The 23927-nt window shown below is 27.3% G+C and overlaps 2 protein-coding genes across 2 annotated transcripts in view; one reads left to right on the top strand and one right to left on the bottom strand.

The window, feature by feature from the left end:
- Nucleotides 1–1411: 1411 nt before the first annotated feature.
- LOC127278889 (tyrosine-protein kinase Dnt-like) lies at nt 1412–16756 on the top strand. The gene is made up of 8 exons (XM_051300823.1): nt 1412–2095; nt 9336–9463; nt 9682–10094; nt 10169–10354; nt 10506–10644; nt 12600–12892; nt 13093–13252; nt 13496–16756. The coding sequence occupies exons 1-8, from the start codon at nt 1999–2001 to the stop codon at nt 13742–13744; spliced, it is 1665 nt and encodes a 554-aa protein (XP_051156780.1). The 5' UTR covers nt 1412–1998; the 3' UTR covers nt 13745–16756.
- A 4769-nt stretch (nt 16757–21525) lies between these two features.
- The window catches only part of LOC127278970 (odorant receptor 22c-like), a 62921-nt gene continuing 60519 nt past the window's right edge, over nt 21526–23927 (bottom strand). The window contains exons 9-10 of the transcript XR_007842572.1: nt 22055–22169; nt 21526–21979 (exon numbers count right to left, since the gene is read on the bottom strand). The gene's annotated coding sequence lies outside the window, so the exon portion shown is untranslated. The remainder of the gene's footprint in view (nt 21980–22054; nt 22170–23927) is intronic.

Here is a 23927-nt window from a genome sequence, read left to right as displayed (position 1 = left end):
TGATTTTTTATTTTTGAATGCTAATAACTTCTTTAAAAATGCATCAATTTTTAAAAGTTTTTTTTTTCAAAATGTGTGTTTTTAACTTAACTTTTCAAAAATTTCATGCAAAAAATTATAAAATTAAAATTTACTGTATAATTTTTGTAATTTAAAGGTTAAAGTCTTGTTTTTAAAACTGTTTGTATTCTTCGATTTTTTCAAAAAAACTTTTTCCTTTTACAAAAATTTTAAGCTTAGTCCGATTCTGAGAAAACAATTTTTTCAATATTTTCGGAATTTAAAAAATTTTTAAAAATATCTCCGGTTTTGTTTTATACTATGTACATTTATGTATTTTGATGCGCTGATTACGAAAATCATAGTGACAATATCCAAAAATTTTTGGTTTTTTTCGTTTATTGGGTAGAATATGCAAAATTAAAAAAAAAACTTTTAAACAAATCTTGTACGTATTTTAAAAAAATTCGAAATTCCGAAAATGTTGAAAAAATCGTTTTCCCACGACCAGACTAAGCTTAAAATTTTTGTAAAAGGAAATAGTTTTTTTGAAAAAAATCGAAGGATACAAACAGTTTTAAAAACAAAACTTTAACCTTCAAATTACAAAAATTACAGTCAATTTTAATTTTATAATTTTTTGCATGAAATTTTTGAAAAGTTCAGTTAAAAACACACATTTTGAAAAAAAAACTTTAAAAATTGATGCATTTTTAAGGAAGTCATGAGCATTCAAAAATAAAAAATCATTAAAATTTACCAATATTGAAAAAATCATATTTCGTAAATAGCTTGATGAAAAAATTTGAAAAAAAATCACGAAGCCTTTTTTTGGAGGGCACAAAACGGTAAAAAAATTTGAGCCAATCGAAGAGGTCAAATGTTATATGTTATATGTCATATGTTTGTTTTTGCATGGAACCCCTCAAATATAATAATATATAAATAATATATAAATAGATATAATATAAATAACTTTTCTGGAATGCGGATATATTTTTTTACGAAACAGAGTACTGTAAAATTTGTTGAATATATTACTTGCGGATAGACTGTAGAAAAGTTTGAATGTATTTGAAAACTTTCATATATGTATATGAGATTTATGCCCCACTCAAATATAAAAAAAATTTTAAGTCTATCTCTATTATTGTATTCACCACATTTTACAGAACTTATAGTTTCGTAAACAGTTGTATATCTCATAATCCAGAAAAGTTTTTTATAATTCACAGAATTTATTTTTCCTGTATAAGTATCAACGATTAAAAATTTGAAATGAAAAATTAGTTTTTTTAAAAGAAGTTATCACGAATACATAGTTGTATGTATACATATATAACACATAGCATATATAGACTCTCAAAGGCAAGTAGTTATGTTAAACGAAACCTGTTGTGGGTGTATTTCGTGGATTCTCGACTCGGGTTCGTGAACCTTCGGAACAAGAGCCTGCGTCGATCCTGAATAACTGATGGTGGCTGCACTGTACATGGGCTGTACCCACGGCTGTACCAACCAGTCTCGGTAGTGTAAAGTGTTTGACATCGTTTTCACACATTTTTATAATGTTCTTATAAAGTATATTCCCGTCGTACAATAGTGGAAAGTGGTACTAATTAAAAATGGTTGATTTTCAATTCAATTAAAGTGATAAGTGCTCGTTGTTTATATGCTTTTTACGGCTATAAAATGTTTGACAAAATTTATTACTAGCTGTCAAAGCAACTGCTCTCATCCTATGCCATCTCGTTTACAAATTCTAAGACGAAAAGAAAAATTCATTCTATTTTCTCCTCTGGAGACAAGTGTATAAATGTTATAATAATAAAATTGAAATTTCAAAACATGTCCAATGCATTTATGCCGAAAATATTAAATTAAGGGTGGGATTTTTTGATTGATATGATAATAAAAAATGAGCAAAGTGAATTCTTTCTAAGATAGTCTCGGATTATATTACTTTTGGATATATTGTTATAACACGTGGTGAGCAGAATGCTGTTTAAATTGGTATTGTTCCTAATATTTCTTCAACAATGTACAGGATATTTCAATTTTTTCTTGGATCAATTAGAAGTTCGAAAGCTTATGGGTAAGTTAAAAAAATTTTCACTTTTTATTATTTCCAAAATAGATTTGAAAAATTATACTTACTATCATAAATTTAAAATACAACAATCAAATTTATTTAATATGAACATCATTTTTTTTACAACATGTAAAATAATTAAAAATAAACTTCAACTTTATTCATTAGATTGTTTCCAACATTTTCATAGAATAAAAGGATTGCAGTTTATTTGTTATGTAGCCATTTTTTTCCTATTTTTTTTTATTTTATAGTTTTTGGAGCAATTTTCAATTTTGAAACTGAATTGTATGTGTATTGACTATAGTCTAAAATGTGATATTAATCACAATAGAGTTTCATGTTGAGAGGGTGTTCTCTTCAGGTATATAGTTATAGAGTGGAGATGAATCTCGAGATGAATATTGAAAGCACAAACGTTTCGATTTCGAACCAATGTCATTTTTGAAAATTGTCTTTTGAATTCCATTGATCGCACTGGAAATACCTTATAATTTTTACAATTAACAACATATAATGTTTTTTTATATGTACTCCAATTGAAAATTAACTAAATTCTTCTAATTTAAATTTATTTTTATAACAAATTTTTATTTATACAGAATTATGCATTATATTATGTAGATATATAAAATTTGAAAATAAAGAAAATCAAATTTTTTTATTCAATTCGGATTATTTTATTTGAATTAAATTTGTTCATCTAAAAAGCAGTAAATATAAAAGGGTATCATAATTCAATTAACTTAATCGTAAAAAACAAGTGTTTATAAATTATTGCGGTTATACGTATAAGTAGGGGAGGATCGGTCAAGAATAGTTAGGTAAGACGTTTTCGAATCTAGCGACCAAACCTGAATTTGTAACCTGAGTAGTATTTTTGGAAAGCCTGGTTATTTGGCTATAATTTTGCTATACATTATTTTGCTGTAGAGTGCAATCCCTACGAGATACGAATGAAAAAGTAAAAAAAAAATTTTAACGTTAAAAGAATCTAAATGCTAAAATTGTCATAGAAAATCAGTAAATTTTCGGTTTCTTTATTTTATTGGAATTAGACTATTCAATATTCATATATCAAGTATTAACAACATGTTTTGAACATTTTTTAAATATCAATTATTGCATTAAAATTCGTCTGAACTAGAATCTGAGGTTTAACCAATTTTCTTCAGATGATCACCAATTTCTAAATTTTAAGGAACGTCGTGAATTAATTTGAAAATAAATACGATATTCGTGTTCAGCAGGAAATTGCAATCCGGAAAACACTTAGGAAAATAAATATGTATTCGGAAGCACTAATATAGAAAACAGTATGATAAACACTACGTTGACATTTTAACAAAACAGACTTTTTACAAAAATAAACTCCTGACTTCGTAATTTGTGGCAGATTGACTTCCAATTTTTACTATCATCTATTGGTGTTAAGACGCAAATACATATGGGCAAATCCACGAAACTTTTAACTTTTGTGATTCTCGATTCGAACACTTAAAAATCTGAATTATTTTTAATTAAAACTTTGGGTATCATTTTTTTTTGTTAAATTATATACAAAGGAACATTTATGTACAGTATTAGAACAAAATATTTATTTGACAATTAGTTTTATAAGTTAAAAAGTGAAAAAATGCTTAAATTTCATTTGAATTTCTTGAAAAAGTTTGTATTATTCTTAACGTTTTTATTTAAAAAAAAAAGTTCAATGCATTTCTTAAAAGGTGATGAAAAAACAAAACTTTTAAGACCTTTTTCAACACAAAAACGCCGCTTAAGGATTTTGAGTGAAATAAATTTTATTAAGTTAAGAATATGCTGAAAACACTTTTTTGGAGTATTTATCCCCTCTTTTCTCAAAATTCTGCAGTGCTAAGCAAATTTGGGTGCCAGAATCGTGTTCAGAAGACGAAAATACTTTGGAAACCACTCCGATATCAAAAATAAAAAAAGTTGAATTTTTCAATTTTATATGTAATTTATTAACATTAAAGAGTTTAAAGAGCTAAACATTGACGGCGTGAGCTAAAAATGAATAACGCATATGAATTTGTAGTGATAAAATGTACTTAAACGTGTATACAAAGTGACATTAATGTGCCTGCAAATTAAAAAAAGAAATTTTTTTTCTTGAAAGTTAAAAGTTTCGTGGATTTGCCCATATACATATCATGAATGACGCGATTTTTGAGCAAGCCGTCTAAGCATAACAGCAACTAACTATCCTTGCCTTATCCTCCCCTAATCTTTTAAAAACTTTAATAACAGTGATAACAACAATATTTTACAAGAATAAAAATATTTGTTTTTGACAACAAAGCATTTTGTTAATGTTCTTGTAACTATTTAAAGTCTGTTGATTGGGCAAATCAAATTTTTGCAGCCAAGATTACCAAAATTGTTAATTTTTTTTTTATATTTACATGGAAAAAAATATAAAGTATCTTTTACTACTTACAAAGTAAAACCTAAACTATCCGGAACTTCTTCGTATCTTTGGTAACTTTTGCTCCAAAAATAGAAAAAATTACTTCTGAAATAGTAAAATTAACTCCGGAAATAGCATTTTTTATTATTGGGAACGGTGGCCGTGACGTCACTAACCAATATAGCCGGAGAGATAGGTCTGTTTTAATGACATTGACAGATAAAGTAAACATAAACAAACAATGCAGGTTTCTTTGACTGAAATATTAGTTTTTACAAATTCGACGTATTTAAGTCGAAATTCTATAAAGAGAGTGAGAAGCTAATTAATATCCGGCATGTTATTTTTTGTGGTAAAGTGCCCAAAAACTGAGCAAAAATTATTGCTTTTCGATATTTCATGAATAAATCTTACTCCATCGGAATTCAATTTTTTTTTTAATTTCTTATTTACTTTTTAAAAATTTTATATATATAAAAAAAAATATGTTGTTTTCTTCTGTCATATATGTATTTTAACTTATGAAGTCGAATGATCTTTCTCGTTCTAATTTTCACTACCAGTAGGCGCATTGCAGTTTAACCGCAATCTTTATTTGCACAAATTGTTATTTGATAGATTTCTTAAAACGCTGAATTTCCATTAGTCCGAAATTGTAATTTTATAATTCACGCCGAAGTTTTTCTGTCGGTTATAATTTTTTCAGTCATTTACAAGTTCGGACTAATGGAAATTACCAAAAGTTTTTAAAAATATTTCACAACTTATTCGCCAAAAAACTCATATTTTCACGTATAAGAAATTTATTATATGTATATATATATGTTTTTTAAAGTTTAGAATTTGTTATATGCAAATTTTAGTTTTAGCACACTTTTCCTAAGTTGCAAAAATTATTAATTGATCATGTACTAGGTATTAGAAACTTATCTCATTAAGTAATTTCTTTGTACTGCGCATGAATATTCTAGGATGTATATTCCGTACACGGAGAAAAATATGAATAAAAAATTTTGTCATTTATAAATTTAAATCATTTAAAATTCTGTTAAATGAGAATTCTTCTAAATTAATACTGAGTTAAGCTATTTGAGTTTTGGGATTATTATGCTAATAATACTCAAATACATTATGGGCAAAGGACATTTTTATGTGGTTTCAAACTTTCCCTGAAATAAAAAATGATTTCGGTTTAAAATTTTGGAAAAATGATTTTGTTCGGTACAAGGAATCTCGCTGTTCTATTCATTTACTATAACATAACGCAAAAATAAAAAAAAAAGAAAGCAATAAATAGTAAAATAATCTATTTTATCATAGTTCATTCAGTGCCCACTTACTCGAATTGGCGCTGTCTCCTGGAGTACTGACACACTCAAGCAACGTCTGTGGATGCGCCGCCATGTTTGTTTTCATTTTCGTTTAAAAATGTCACTTTTCAAACTTCACTTTTTAATAATTTAATGCAAAATTATGTATTTTTCTGAGAACAGCGAGATTCCTTGTACCCAAATCTATTATCCCTCAAAATTTTAGACAAAAATCTTTTCTCATTTTAGAGTAAGATGTAAAATACATTTTCCCGTACTAAGGCACATGGGAAGTTCCCACATACCCTTAAAAAATATATTTACGTTGATATATATACATAAAATTATTTATTTATTTATTTATTTATTTAAGTTATACACGGGTTTACAAAATTATACCCTTTATAAAGATAAAAAAAGACATTATTATCTAAAGAGAAAAGAAGAGAGATTACAATACACGAGCGTGATCATTACATTTAATTCATTTGACTTATATAATCCGAAAGCTCCGAATCCGAAATTATAGAAAAGTTCATGGCATTAGCTAGCACTGCTAGATTACATAAGCACCACCATGGAGTCTAGCAGTGCTAGCTAACGCCATGAATTTTTCTACCAGAAACTGGGGTGTGAACACTAAATGATACATACATTCACAGTATACGGCTACGCAATAAATTTTATTGAACAAAATCTGGATCGCCATTATTTTGACACAAAATTTTTCGTAAAAATTGTTATATTGTGTCCGGTGATAATATTAGTTTGTACAACTATTAAAATTCAAAATGTTATTTTGTACTATTTTTATACTTTTATTTTTAAGAATAAATTAACTGTTAATTTTCAGTTGTACAAAATAATATTTTGAATTTAAATCTTTTCACAAAACAGCAACATTATCACCAGTTGTACAATACGACAATTAGTTACGAAAAATTTTGTGTGACCCAAAAATTTTTGTTTTTTCAATAGTTTTACTGTTACTGTTTATATTTGCAATATTCCAGCAAGGTAAAGTTACCAATCTTGCACGAAACTATATATATTATTTAAATATTACTTAATTGCGTTTTAATCACTTGACGTATTTTACCCACAAAATATATATTATTTTCAAGTTACGTGTATGCACATTTTTTTTTGCAAACTAAAGCTAGTGTGAAAAATTTAACAAAACTTCAAAAACTACCCGTGTTTCTTCCTGTCAAAATATGCCTTTCAAAAAGTTGTGAAATGCAACTATAGAAGGGAGGGTCCAAGAAAGAGAATTAGGGACGATGGGTCCACCGAAATAGAGTTTGAATACATGTGCAGCCTAAATTCATCTGAAGAATAAAAAAAAATTCAAGTCCTTTTAAAATTCAAATCTATGGTACGCACGTAGAACAAAATCCTGTAGCACAGCGTTGCGCTTTGAATAAATAAGAAGAAAGACGACAAGAAGCATAGGAAAATAAGTACATAATAGGCAGGGAATATCAAAAGAAATGGGTGTATTGGATTTACACGTACCAACGCCCATTTATAATGGCTCTGATTCATTTTTATTTTTCCCTTTATTCTCTCTCTCTCTCTCTACCTTCTGTTATACTGTTTATAAAATGTTTAAAAAAAATTTTATGGCAATATTCTCAAATTCTCACATTAATATAATATTTTATTGCTTGAAAAACGAGACCTACACTACCTATAATTCCATTCAAAAGTATCAATTCAATTATAAGAAAAAAATAAAACTCATATAGGTAATTCAATAAGTTGAATTTTTTCGAGATAAAAATACAATTACAGGCATCAATTTCATCGTGGTAAATTAAACTGATTCTGGACAATCTTTGGTATATATATATATACCAGAGAAGCCAATTCATTATTTAAATGTAAGACTAATTTTTTTTGAGCCTCAGAGAAAAAATTTGTTTTGCATTATTTTCTATTTTAAATAAACATATAATATACACTGAAAACTGAGTTCTGTAAAATGTAGTGTGAATATTACTAAGGCTTCATAGTCGTCCTCTATTTGTCCCTAAAAGTACCCTATATGAAATTTTTTTCCTAAATTTCCCATATTATTCACAAAAAAATTATTATAAAGCTTTGATTTTTATGAGAATACTTTTTAAAAATATTCATTTTCAACCCAAATTTTCTATGAATTTATAACAAATATTTGGATAGAATCTTTATTTATGAAATAAATATCTAATCAAAGAATTTGGATTCAAAATCCATCAAAACCTATTCAAAGGAAAAATTAATATTTATCAAAAAATTTTGATACAATTTCTATCAAATTACATTTTGCAAGCCTCAGATTGCTTGACTTTTTCGACTTTTTTCCACGAATGCGACTAATTTCGACTTTGAATTTGAATTATTCAAAAAAATATTAAGTAGAATACTTCACAAAATTAATTATTTTCAATAATTTTAATCATGTTCTTTAAAAATTTCATTATTTAAAACAATTTTTCAATTTTGAATTCTCTAAAATTCAATTATTGTATAAAATTTTGTTAATAATTTTTATCAACTCTAATTGACAATAATTTCAATAAAAAATTCTTTATTAAATTTGTTATTTCTAATAACTTTAATCAATTTCTCCGAAAACTGAATTATTTAAATCATTTTTTCAATTTAAAAATTGTCTATAAAATTCAATTATTGTCTGAAGCTTATAAAAATAACCTTCTGCAATTAAAATTTACGAAAATTTTTATTAAAAATCTTATGAAATTCAATAACTTTTTTTAAAATTTTGTTAATAATTTTCATTAATTCAAATTTACAATAATTTCAATTATTTTCAACTTAAATTTAGCTTAATATATAATAATATTTGAACAATGCACAAGAATTTTGGACATTTCAATTATTTTCAACTTAAATTCTTTGTTAAACTTAATTATTTCTAAAAACTAATCTAGTTTTTCAAAAATTCAATTATTTAAAATATTTCTTAATTTCAATTTTTCTAAAATTCTATTACTATTTAAAATATTTGCCGAAATTCTGAATTTGAATAATTGTTATAAGTTAGACTTAAATTTTCTTTAAAAAGAACTAAATAATTTTTTCAAAAATTTATCCTATTGAATTGAAATTTTAAAAATTTGTCTCTATTTAATTTTAAAATGTATTCTAAATAAAAATTCTTGAAAATATTTCTATGAAACATTTTTATTAACAAATAAATATAATTCATTTAATTTCTAATAATAAAATATTTTTTAATTAATTAAAATAAAAAAATGAAAACCCTTCAAACAAACCTTTTTCCAAAAATTTGTTTATCTTGCACATATGGGGCTTACAGTGTACGATTTAAGATTTAATTTAGACCTATATAGAAGTATCTAGCACATCAGGTCAAGGAGAAAAAAATACTGTAAACCCTCAAAAACACAAATATGTTTTAGTTGCAATAATAGAGAGATTATTCTAATATTCTTTATTTTAGTTATTTTAATAACATTTTTTATTTTTATAGGTCTGGAAGCAGAATTGTTTTATGTAAGAGAGGGTGAAATAAATGAGTACGCAATAGGTTTCGTTGTTCCTGTACCGGCACATATTCCCAAGTTGCATTTTACATGGCAAAATCTTGTTGGAAAGCCGGTAAGATGAAAATTGTATTGAAATTGTCATAAACCTTTAATCTAAAAAAATATCCTTATTTACTTAACTTAAAAACATCCGCTTGTTCCCAGGTTTCTATTTCCAGTTCCTTCTACTCATTTTAGCATCTTAATGAACCCCTTCTATTTCTAAACAATTTGTTCCTTTTCCAATCTAAAATATAGAATCGTTATTTATTTTAATATTTCTATTTTCAGCTTACATATGAAGTAGAAGTGTTGATTGGCGACCCTTCAGTTTTAAGTGACTCCTTGAATATAACAAATTCAGGTGAAATTCCAGTGGGACAACAGCAAATGTGGACAATGACATTTCATTGTGCTCCATATGATGCAGAAACTGATGTTACTATTCGCTTAAATGTCTCATTATCAAAAAAGAATTCAACTTCATTTGAATTGAAGAGAAAGAAAATCTGCTTAAGAAACAAAACAATTTCGGAAAATCAATCTCAAGAAGTCTTGGTATCAGCTCCCGGTACAACTGCAGGTGGTCAAATATTTTATGCAGCTATTGGATGTGCTTGTGCCTTCGTTGCTGCCATTTGTGTTCTTGTAGTTGCTTACTATATTCGAGATAAAAAATCTAGACGTCACAGGGATTCCCTTCAGTAAGTAAAAATTATTTTTTACAATGTACAAAAAGTTTTTTTATTTTTATTTTAAAATCAACATTTCTTTACAGCGAATCGAGGGGATTAAATTCGGCATGTAGTGGGGATAGAGGTAGAGGAATAGGTCCTGCAAGAACGTTTTTATCACCGGAAACACCACCTCCACATTCTACTGCCTCTATATCGACTTATAGAAGACTTGATGAACGTCCAACACGGGAACTTTATGAGCGAATTCAGGAAATCACAGTTCAAAGGTACAGTGACCAGATATATATACCTACTGCAATTTTTTTTATTCCATAATTTGTCATGTTTTTTACATTGCTCTATGAGTATGTGATTTGTATTAAATAAAAACGTATCTAAAATTTTTCTGATTTTATATAAATTAAATGATTTTTATAGATGCAGAGTACGTCTACTGAGTGTCGAAATGGAAGGTACATTTGGTCGAATTTACAAAGGTAGTTATCATGAAGAAGGAGCGACAACACCAAGAGACGTTTTGGTGAAAACTGCTGCTGAACATGCTTCACCGTCACAGGTATAATTCAATCTATTAATATTTTAAGTAATTTTAATAAGTGGAAGTTTGTTAATGACGGTGTTTGGTCTTTAGGTCACTGCGATGACCAGATGGATAATGAATCTTTCAATTATTGTCCGAATACATATTCGTTTTGGCCTATGAGATTTTTTTATCAGCAATCCCGAAAAACTCCCGTGTAACAAATTTTAGGTAAATCAGATAAATTTTTTAAAAAGCGGTAGTCATATTGGATCCGCCATTTTAAATTTGTAAAATCTGACTAAAATATACCCAAAAAATGGTAAAATATGCGTCATTTAATTTGATTTATTAGATTTTTAAAGTTTTATAGATGATATTTTTCATGATTTATGAGTTTAATAACAATTCGTTTCCGTTTAACGTGGAACATCTCCTAGATACATTTCTTTCATTAACTGAATTGTAATATTTTACATATTGTAATACCGAAATTTTTTGAACTTGATTTTTTTGATGTATCTATATGTTTTTCGACCTCAGGAATCCAAAAAACACATTTTTAAAAAATGTCGTTCCGTGTGTGTGTGTATACACTACATTTTCTTAAATATCTCAAATAGGTACTATAAGAGCTAAAGGGATAATTTTTTTTCAAATTGTAGGTCTCATTGGTGGACAAATAATGAGAGTACTTTGAGCAATATTAATAAAGATTAACTATTATTTTTTTCATTTAAAAATTTTTGAAAAATCGTTTTTTGCCAATAACTTTAAAAAAATGTTTGGACACCTATGAACATTTCTCTTTAATTTTGTAGAGTTTTTTTTAAGACGCATCTTTTGAGCTATTAGTGAACATTCTACTGTTATTTTATCCAGAGTTATTAACATTTTAAAATTGAAAATTTTAAAAAACTTACCTTTTTTGCATAATTTATTAAAAAATCTTTATGTATCTTTAAAAATATTATAAACAACTTGAAGAATATTTAAAAATTACTCAATTGATCTATTATTGAACCTTTTATTGTAAAATATTACGAAGTTATTGATGTTAAAAATCTATCTCTGCAAACGCCCAAAAAAACAACTTAACACATTTTTAAAATTATTATAATACTAAATAAGTTACCATAAATTGATTACAAAAAATCTCCCTGGTGATCGAAACAAAGTGTTCATTTGATGAACACAAAAAGTTCATACTTCAATTTAGCAGCGGTTTTTATTCTTTATTTTGTCTTTAAGGGTAAGTGGGCAAAGAACGTTTTTTTGTGGTTTCAAACTTTCTCTAAAATAAAAAATGAATTCGAGTTAAAATTTTGGAGAAATGGTTTTGTTTCGTACAAGGAATCTCGCTGTTCTATTCATTTACTATAACATAACGCAAAAATAAAAAAAAGAAAGCAATAAATAGTAAGATAATCTATTTTATCATAGTTCATTCAGTGCCCACTTACTCGAATTGGCGCTGTCTCCTGGAGTACTGACACACTCAAGCAACGTCTGTGAATGCGCCGCCATGTTTGTTTTCATTTTCGTTTAAAAATGTCACTTTTCAAACTTCACTTTTTAATAATTTAATGCAAAATTATGTATTTTTCTGAGAACAGCGAGATTCCTTGTACCCAAATCTATTATCCCTCAAAATTTTAGACAAAAATCTTTTCTCATTTTAGAGTAAGATGTAAAATACATTTTCCCGTACTATGTCACGTGGGAGGTTCCCACATACCCTTAAGGGCTCAAAATTATCAGAGTGAAAGATAAGTTTGAATGAATATAAGAGTTGATTTTTATTAAACAGTATAATTTATGTTATTCAATAAATTTTCTATTCAAAAAAATTATAAAAATAAATAGATACTTTTTTGTATAAACTAAAAAGTTATAAAAAAGGTTTAATAAATTGCATACTGATAATTTTGATTGACATTTAATATAATGAAAATTTTAAAGAACCTTCTTAATTGACTCTTAATTTTCAGGTGACTGTTTTGTTACGAGAAGGTTTAACCTTTTATAGAATCAACCACTCTGCACTCTTAACAATTTTAGGAGTGTCAATTGAAGAGAGTGGAGCACCTTTTCTTCTTTATCCCTACACGGGTTATAAGAATATGAAACGGTTTTTATTGAGGTGTAAACTAAGTAGTGAAGGGCCTCCAAGAGCCCTCACGACGCAGGAAGTAGTCGAAATGGCCCTTCAAGCATCGAAGGGAGTTCAATATCTTCATAAGAAGAAGTTTATTCATAAAGATATTGCAGCTAGAAATTGCGTGTAAGTTTTTAATTCGAATTTTTACTGTTGGATAATGTAAAAAATTTTTAATTTCTACCATACAGTCTGTTTATAAGAAAAAGCAATTTCAAAAATTTTAGGTGTGAATTTATTAATTACAAATGTGTTTTATTTCCTTTTTTCAATTCGTGCATGAAAAAAATGTTTTTTAAACAATTTTTTAAATATTCTTTTTTTAGGGTGGACGACGATTTAAGAGTGCAAATCACAGACAATGCTTTGGCTAGAGATCTCTTTCCACAAGATTATCATTGTCTTGGTGACAATGAAAATCGTCCAATTAAATGGCTAGCTATTGAAAGTCTTCTAAGTGATTCGTTTACTACAGCTTCTGATGTTGTAAGTTTTATCTGATCATAAATACTAATTTTTTATTTAAAAATGTAGTGAAAATAAATAGAGTAATTAATAAATTTTTCTATTCTATTATTTGAAAATATTTCAGGTATATATTGTACATTTCCAAATTACTTTATAATCATTTTATAAATAAATTATTTTCTATTAATAGTTAATTATACTATAAACTGAACAGCGATTTTTATTATTGAGTTCTACTTTAAATTGAATTTTGTTTTACAGTGGGCTTTTGGTGTACTTTTATGGGAGCTAACAACTTTAGCCCAACAGCCTTACGTAGAAGTTGATCCGTTTGAAATGGCATCATATCTTCGTGATGGTTATAGATTAGCTCAACCAATTAACTGCCCTGACGAATTATTTGCAGTTATGGCTTACTGTTGGGCCATGTCATCAGACGAAAGACCAACTTTCAATCAGCTAATTGTATGTCTTCAAGACTTTCATATGCAGCTAACAAGATATGTCTGAATTTGACCTTCTAAGAATTTTTTGTTAAATAAATATTTTGTACAGGCTAGTTATCACGATATTTTGTAAATATAGAATATATAACTGACTGATAATGGTAAACTACCCTTAACTAAAAGACTCTTTGTCTCTATTAAGATTTCAACTAAAACTTGGATGAGCTAAATTTAAAACTAAATCTTTTTAGTATAAGTATTAATAGATTGTATATTAACAATTTTCTGTAAAAGAAAGATATGTATAAGCAAAAACCCACAATCTCATGGTGTCCATTATATTCAAATTTTTAGATTCTTATTCTAACCTAATTTTATTTTTAAAAGCCAAGATAGTACGAAATTATGTTTTAATAAGAATTTTTTTTTTTTAATTTCATTAAACTGTCTATACTTTTTGTAGATCTTTGGATACCATGAGTCTGTTTTAATAACAAAAAAAATTGTGAATGTATAAGTACATTTTTAATTTGATTTTATTTATAAATTTTATAATTTGTAAATAAAATCAATAAAGTGGTGTTTTTTGTGCGAACGTATACATTTATATATGTGAGTTCTCCTAGTCTTCATGCATTTTTAATTAAAAATGCATTTGAAGAAAATTTTGCTTCCGAAACTTCTGTGTTGAATATAAATGTGATATAACCACACGGAGAGAAAAATTAAGTTATTGCAGTATACCATAATCAATACTACTTTAATTTGATTTTTTCTTTGTGCATCTACTGTATGTTCTGCTTGCTATGTTGACTTCAATTGTGCCAATATTTATATTTTCATATTTTTGTACACAGTGTATTTTAGCAACAATTTGTCTATAGATATATATGAGTATGCGCTTGTGTGTGTGAATGTATGTGAATTAGTGTGAAGAAGAGAGAGAGAGAGAGAGAGAGAGATACATAAATATATATATATGGAAACAGTTACGTCAGTCACTTCCCATGAGTACGAGAGACAAACTTATTCGAAACGCATGCTTTCTTATGATTGATAATGCGCTTTTCATAGTATATACATACATAATCAAAATCATCTAAGCAGAATTTAAAAAACATGTCATTTGAAAAGATATTTAAACGTCTATTTAATGTCTATTTAACTCTCGCGTGACCGAGCGGTGTGCGTCGAACCCCAAAAAATTTTACCTATCTACTTCCATTTAAGGGTAGGTCGCTAGTAAGGCAGCACCATCTATATCGAAACTATAAAATTTTGGAAAATTTTTTACAGTACTTACTTGAAAACAAGCAAATAAAATGCTTTGTCCTTTAGGATAATTGATTATTGTCAAGAAATACACCAGTTAAAACTTTTTTTTAATTAAAATAGTGAAAAAAAATTAATGACAATAAATTAAATATCAGCGTATTTTTTCTCGTAAACTTTTGAGATATCTTCTCGGAAATCACAAACAAGAATACAATTTTCATTTAGAGAATTAATAAACACTAAAAAATACACCATTTAAGATTCACCACTCACGAAAATAACAACAAAAAATTTTTAACATAACATATCGACACTGTTTTACTGATTTTGACAACCATTTGGTACGTATAGGTATAACATATTATAATGTCATCAGATGTTTTGCGGTTCTGCCTACAAAAGAAGATTGGCGCTGATGCTAACAAAAACAAATATATATATTTGTAACGTATACGTTACTTGCCAAATGGCTGTCAAAATCAATAAAACAGTGTCGATATGTTATGTTAAAAAAAGTTTTTGTTGTTATTTTCGTGAGTGGTGAATCTTAACTGGTGTATTTTTTAGTGTTTATTAATTCTCCAAATGAAAATTGTATTCTTGTTTGTGATTTCCGAGAAAATATCTTTTAAGTTTGCGTGAAAAAATATGGTGATATTTAATTTGTCATTAATTTTTTTTCACTATTTTAATTAAAATAAAGTTTTAACTGGTGTATTTCTTGACAATAATCAATTATCCTAAAGGACAAAGCATTTTATTTGCTTGTTTTCAAGTAAGTACTGTAAAAAATTTTCCAAAATTTTATAGTTTCGATATAGATGGTGCTGCCTTACTAGCGACCTACTCTTAAGAAAATATAAAATCGTTATAAATAATGATTAAATAATTGTATTTATAAAATTTAAGGTGGTTCTCCGGCAAATCACTTTTATATAAAATTTCTTTAAACTCTAGGAAAATGTTCCTTTTTATGTACTTTGTATGTAAGTGGTAAAAAACCCAGTACCCCTTGCCATGCTAAAAACTAAGAAATCTGGGTTCAAAGTTGCACCAGTTAACATAGGATTCCTAATCTGAACATGCAAAACTCATACATTTTATTGAATTATTTAAAAAGTTTTCGATAAATTTTTTTTAAAAACGAGTATATTGTAGAATGGAATTAATAGAATAATATAAAAAAAGTTTTAGTAGGGGTATCAATACTAATTTTTGAAGTAGAAAAGTTATGTTATTTATTGATTTTTCAAGAGAGTCAAGTATATTACTAGCTTGAGAAAGAGAGAGAAAGCACGACAGTGAAGTGAGCTGTTGATTAGTATAAACTAGTCGCAAGGAACTGAGCACCACTGGAGCCGGAGAACCTCCTTAATTATAATTTGGATTGAAAATATTAAGCATCAAATTTTGTTTTCTATTTAATTAAAATATGGAACCACACCTGGTCGCGTATTATAAAAAACGAACTCGGTCACGTGATGGTTAATGTTGAAAAAGATTTTAAATTGACAAAAAATTTTGTGCGGAATAAGAATTACTTAAAAACTTTTTGAAAACTTGTAATTGAAATATGTATTTGATGTAATGTACTTCCCTGAAAGAAGAGTGGACTGAAAAGGAACTGAAGAATCGGTACTCATGACTCTAACGTTACAGTGCTTATTTGCTTTTTGGTACTGAAACGGAACTGAGAAATTGTTCAGTCAAATGTGTCGTAAAAGATTTAATTTTTTAAATATTATATTTGTTTTTCATAAATTCAGATTAATTATATGTTATGATTATTACGTTTACTATATATACCTTTGAATTTTATGAAGAAGATGATACCTACTTTCGGACAAGTTTCTTTTAGTTGTAATTCTTTATTAAACGTCTAAAATTTTAGGAAATCAATTAAATCAATTAGTTGCAAAGGGGTGGATTAATATTGATTACGATAAAATATTGAATAATACGAATACATTTAAAAAAACCTTGAAAAATTACTACACAATATTGAAACTAATTATTTCAAAAACTAAAAGATATCATTATGGACAAAAATTAAATGTTCTAAATCTATTATTTTATTGAATGAAATCCTCTCACAAGGAATATTGTTGGGATTTGTCTTTTTTTATATAAAATATTTGCTAATAACATCATATTTTTCTTTATGATTTATGTTATTTTTATATTTTTAATTCTAATATACTAGTTTGCCCTGTATAATATTCTTCATAAAAAACATTGTAATTTCATAGACGTTACATTTTTCAAAAATTTTCAAAGGAAATTTAGCTAAATTTACAAATTTATATACTTTTAAATCTAGATATTTTAAAAATGGTTTTTATATTATTTTTAGCTAAAAGTTTTTTTTATATTGTTTGAAATTTGTTCATAAAACCGAATAGAAATAAATTAAGTTTTTTAATTTTCATTGTTTTATTCATTTAAATCCATCTAATTGTTTTTAAAATTCGCTGACATTTTTATCTTATTGTGAATAAGTTTTTTTTTACATTATATTTTAAATCTAATGTTGTTCTATGCTTATATTTATACAGTTTGGTTGGAAAAAGTCTCAGCTTTAAAAAAAATACAAAACAAATTTTTAAGCGGGATAAGGGGTTAAAAATGAAAAATAAGTTAATTTAAAAAAAATAACAAATCAAAATCCATAAAGTTTTATAGAAGTTATACGGATTTGAAAATAACAGTGTAACCCAAAAACTCAAAACTTCAATCCCATCTACTTTTTATAATTTTTTTAAAAATAAGTTTATATTTTGAGATTTTGTTACTTTCATATAAGACAACAATTCACCAAACAATCAAGCCAATCCCAGAACTTTTTCTGGGGAGTGGCTTTTTTTAAGAGAATGCCTCATTGGAATTTAAAATTTTAATATACGTATAACCTTGCTTTCCAAATCATCCGTAACTGTATAAAAAAGTATGGGAGATATTGGATAACCTACAGAGGTACAATAAGTTTGTTTATAAAATTTATTGTCACTTTGCAAATAAATGAATCGTATGTCACTAATAAACTTTTTTCGTTAGCAAAGTAAGTTTTTTTTAAAAAAAATTTATATTTCCATTAAATACCTGATTTAACAATTTTAAAGAGCTAAAAAGAAAGGGTTTAAAATATTAATATTTTGAAGCTGTAAACTGACATGGTATGTCTGTCTTAGTACCTTTTTAGTCAACTCTTCTGGTAAGGTTTATTTAGAAAATTAATATCATGAAATAAAGGATGCGCTGGAACAAGAACAAAAGCCAGTGTTAATCAATTTCCTTTCAGGTTAAAATAGTAATTAATTAGAACATAATTTCTATTGTCGAAGGCGTAAAGCTATTCTTCACAGAAAATCTGTCACTAAAATAAATTCTCTTAACTTCTTAGAAATTTCATTATAAGTATGTAATTTTTTGTAAGAACTGTAGTTCAATAACTTAAAGAGAAATTTCATTAGGCGGTGTTGAAAGAAAGAAAGAAAATGACAGGCATATCCTAATCAGCACGAAAACTTGCAGCAAACTTGCAGAAAGTTTGTCGTGCAAGATGTGCAAGATTACAGTGCAAGTAACAAAATGTCCTCTTACGGCAAGCTTGCAGGGCAATGTTGGCGCAAGCTTGCTGCAAGTTTGCAAAACTTAATACGATGCGCAGTTGTAAACGGAAGCTCATACGGCTGCGCAATAAATTTTTTAGCCTCCAAAGCACGGTGATCGAAATTGAAATTTTATCTAAAATGTATAAAAATGATGAAATTGCTAATATAATTATTAAAATCAATAAGTTTTATGCATTTTAAGATTATTATTGTTGAATAATTATAAAAATTTTATGTTTTTATTAATTTCAATATATTGCAGTTGATTGTCAACATTTGTCGATAAAATCAATAGAGCCACGCTTTTTAGCAGGTAGGTGGCAGCACTCTTATTTTCCTTAAATTTTTTCTATATTTTTTTTATCAAAAGCAAAATTATTTGTTCAACGGAAATAGTAGTAAAAAAATGTATTATTTTATTTAAAAAAATTAATATTTTAATAAAAAAATATTATTGGTAAAACAAATTTTAAAAAAATTAATTTTAAATGTAAATAATGGTGAAAAAAATGTATTATTTTATTTAAAAAAATATTATTGGTAAAAAAAATTTTAAAAAAATTAATTTTAAACGTAAATAATGGTGAAAAAATGTATTATTTCATCAAAAAAATTGATTTATTAATCAAAAAAATACATTTTTTTATAAAAAAATTGATGAAAATTTATACTTTTCATGTAAAATATTGATGACAAAAATTAATTTTGTTTATGAAAAATATTGTTGAAAAAATGTATTGTATTTTTGATACCCTCTCATATTTTCTTTAAAAAATAATTTTTTTTCAGACAAATTTTGGAAAAAATAATTCATTTTTTAAACAATATTTTTGATAAAAAAAATTAAATATTTCACCAATATTTCCTTTAAAAAAGATTTTTTTCCCCAATATTATTAATAAAAAAATTGGTTTTTCATCAATATTTTTGATAAAAAATGTATTTTTTACCAATATTTTTGATTAATACATCAATTTTTTTGATGAAATGATACATATTTTTACTATTATTTACGTTTAAAATTAATTTTCTTTAAATTTTTGTTGATAAAAAAAAATAATTTTTTCACCAATAATATTTTTTTATGAAAATATTAATTTTTTTAAATAAAATATTTTTTTTTGATAATACCGTGCAAGTTTACTGATCAATCTTGCGATAATCTTATTGTGCAATCTTGTATTAATCTTACACTGCAATCTTTCGGTAAGATTACAGAACAATCTTTTGTTGGCAATATTGCGCGGCAAGCTTGCCGCAAGGTTACTGCAAGTATACGTGATATCTGGGTAGTTAAATGGCTTTATACCGTTTCAAAAGCGGTGGCTTGGGTCCACTGATTAAGGTTTGCAGTTGTTTCCAATTGTTTAATCCAAACATTTGCGTTGGCAGTGCTAAATAACTATTGTGGTGCTGCAAGTTACTGTCAAATTATTGCTATCTACATCGCATTCTACATCACAAACACATCGAGTTTCACTACCAGCAGATGGAGCCTTTTGGTTATGGCTCCCACTATGTGCCATTTGATTTAGAATAAATGTCTGCCTATTACTTCTCACCACACTTGGATGAACTGTGTGCTGACTATTGCTTGTCACACCAGGATAAAAGGACTGCTGAACAACGTTCCTAGTTGTTTTGTGTACAAAGATATTATTAATAATTTATCCAATTTGTTTTAACTCGCACAACACACCCAAGTAGCACGTAATATTACAGTGATATTAAAATGTCCGCCTCATGGTAATATTACCGGTTAATGTTACTGTAACATTACACGGTAATATTAAGGCATTATTAATGTAATATTACAGTAATATTATAGCGTAATATTAAGGAAATAATACACGAGAATATTGCAGTAATATTACAAGAATATTATTTCACGAAAAAAAATGTACCCAACCGGGGAATCGAACCCCGAACTCAAGGCACACAAGTCCAGAGTTTTACCAACAAGCCACACTGACTTACAATATATATTTATGATTGTGATGCTTTATGAGTGACTCAAATCAATCTGTAATATTACTGTAACATTACCGTAATATTACAGTAATATTACCATCAGGCGGATGATATTTTAATTTTAATATTTAACATTTAATATCACTGTAATATTCCAGTAATATTACCGGGTAATCAAATATTGGAAAGATTGTTGAAGGGGCGTTTTAATATAACGCACTATTTTGGTAAGTAAAATAACAAATTTTACATTTTACTATATTACATAAAACCTATATAATTATTATAATTTATTTGATATTAATATAAGGCTAGGATATAAGGAATATTTATGACATAATTGCGTTTAAAAAAAGAACACGTTTAAAAATTAAAAACTGAGTTTTATTTTTTCAATAAATTAATTTAAAATTTTATTTATTTTTCTTTTTAATCATTTTAAACTAAAACTTAAAGATTTTCTGCGTAAGAAACATTATACATTTTCATACTTTTATTAAGAAAAATAAGTAAATGAAAAAAAAGTTAAAATTTTTTAGCGCAAATATTTTCAAACATATTTAAAAAATGTAATTGGAATTTAGTAGATCCACTTATTAAGTAGACTAAAGACAACATTTTTTCAAATGTTGAGAAAATCGATGATTCCACCTCACCATTTCATATGAAATGGCTCAGTAACAAAAATAATATAAATTTGTTTGGATATATTAGAATGATTAACTGTCACACGGAAAAAATTAATTCAGTATATTTTACAAAACTGTGACGGAGTAGCGGATACAGCTCTTTACGAAACTGAGTTTTGTAAAATGTGATGGATATTTTCGGATAAACTACAGAACTTTCGTTGTTTATGCTGAATATTTCTGGAGTTTATCCTGAATATTTCGTGACATTTTACAACACTCAGTTTCGTAAAGAGCTGTATCCGCTACTCCGTGATAGTTCTGTAAAATCTACTGAATTCATTTTTTCCGTGCAGGGTACTGACTGGGTTAGCGTAACCCAGGCGGAAAGTTGCACCATTTCTAAAAATACCGCGTATATTTTCCACTGTAACTTTAGTAATTAGAAAAATATCACAAATCTGACAAAATCATCACATTTCTCAGAAAAACATCGATCAATTTAAAAAAATTGTTTTCATTGACTAATTTGAGTTCAAAATACAGTCGATTAAAGGTACTGGGTTAGGCTAACCTAGTCCGTGGTGTTTGTAACTTTTTTTATAGTCAGTTCCCTGAGGGTTAAGGTTGTTGTACACTGCGGAAAGTAATTTTACCATTATCATTTACACCAGTCGTTGCAGATTTAAAAACTTTCTGTTGTCCATCTATCCCAATAAATTGATAGATACTGGAAGAACTAAAAACTCCGTAACTATTACCAGAAGGAGCTGATACATTTTCTATAATTTGCGAGACATTTCCCGTAGAATCCTGTAAAATTAATTTTTTTATTATTCTTCTATTCTACATATCAATAATATTTTATAATATTATAAAGCTTCTTACAGGAGATAATTGACAAATTTGAAAGCCTCCTCTTGTTCTAATATGTGCATTTGCAAAAGATGATGGTTCTTCCGAACTTTCTTCTTTAAACGATGCCTCAGTTGTAACATATTGTCTGTAGATATTTTCATCAAATGGTATATTATGTCACAGAAATTTAAGAGAGTGATTCTTTAAGTTAGAAAATTTTAAATGATACAGAATAAACGTTCTGATTTATAGATACTTATAACCCAGAGGGCAAAAAACCATGTTCGTTTTAAAAATGTTTTTAGAACGTTTCATGTCTGCCAAATAATGTTCTAGAACATTATTTGAACATCTATGTTCTTAAGGATTCTCCCTGGCAATATAAGGAAACACCGTCCGACAAAATTCAACTTTTCTTTTCACACACGAAAAAATCAATGATTTTCAGAAACTAGGACCAAAAAAAAGGTACCCGTGTCTGGCCGTTTTGCTATAGATCAGGTCATTTTTTGCTTTTAGGGGTCAAAACAACCGTTAAATGAAAGGTGCTAGGAAATCTTGTACAAAAAAATAATTTTTTATGAAACCTGGTATCTCGCGGTTTTCCGGGTCGCTGATTACGAATCTGATGTCAGATTTTCAAAATTCAAAATGGCGGATCCAATATGGCGGTCAAAATTTATAAAAATTCACCAATTCATTTGAAAGTTGTTACTTAGAGGTTTTTGGGGTCGCTGATTACGAATATGATGTCAGATTTTCAAAATTCAAAATGGCGGATTCAATATAGCGGTCGACATTTATAAAAGTTCATCGAATTCACTTCAAACTTGTTACTTGAAGGTTTTTGGGGTCGCTGATAACGAATATGATGTCAGATTTTAATAATTCAAAATGGCGGATCCAATATGGCGGTCGAAATTTATAAATGTTAATTATTTTTTATAAAACTTGGTGTCTAGGGGTTTTTCGGGTCGCTGATAATAACATAATAATAATAATAATAATAACATAATAACATTTATAAATTTCGACCACCATATTGGATCCGCCATTTTGAATTTTGAAAAGCCAACATCAAATTCAAAACCAGCAACCCCAAAAACCTTCATGTAACAAGTTTCAAGTGAATTCGACGAACTTTTATAAATTTCAAACGCCATATTGAATCTGCAATTTTGAATTTTAAAAATCTGACTTCAGATTCGTACTCAGCAACCCCAAAAACCCCTAGACACCAAGTTTTATAAAAAATAATTAACATTTATAAATTTCGACCGCCATATTGGATCCGCCATTTTGAATTATTAAAATCTGACATCATATTCTTTATCAGCGACCCCTAAACCCTTCAAGTAACAAGTTTCAAGTGAATTCGATGAACTTTTATAAATGTCGACCGCTATATTGAATCCGCCATTTTGAATTTTGAAAATCTGACAACATATTCGTAATCAGCGACCCCAAAAACCCCTAAGTAACAACTTTCAAATGAATTGGTGAATTTTTATAAATTTCGACCGCCATATTGGATCCGCCATTTTGAATTTTGAAAATCTGACATCAGATTCGTAATCAGCGACCCGGAAAACCGCGAGGTACCAGGTTTCATAAAAAATTATTTTTTTGTACAAGATTTCCTATCACCTTTCATTTAACGGTTGTTTTGACCCCTAAAAGCAAAAAATGACCTGATCTAGCAAAACGGCCAGACACGGGTATCTTTTTTTTGGTCCTAGTTTCTGAAAATCATTGATTTTTTCGTGTGTGAAAAATCGTGTCGGACGGTGAAATGACACAGACTTACCAAATTTTGACAGTTTGTCCATTAGATTGATTTAGGAAGTTATGATTTTTTTCAGAATTTTTTACCACGTAGTTTTTTAGAAAACAAATAAAATAT

The sequence above is a fragment of the Leptopilina boulardi genome, unplaced genomic scaffold (genome assembly GCF_019393585.1).
Source record: "Leptopilina boulardi isolate dan_hultmark-lab unplaced genomic scaffold, ZJU_Lbou_2.1 LbouV2_213, whole genome shotgun sequence".
NCBI lineage: Eukaryota > Metazoa > Arthropoda > Insecta > Hymenoptera > Figitidae > Leptopilina > Leptopilina boulardi.
The sequence above is the reverse complement of the archived record's forward strand: the minus strand, read 5'-3'. Positions and strand labels throughout refer to the sequence as shown.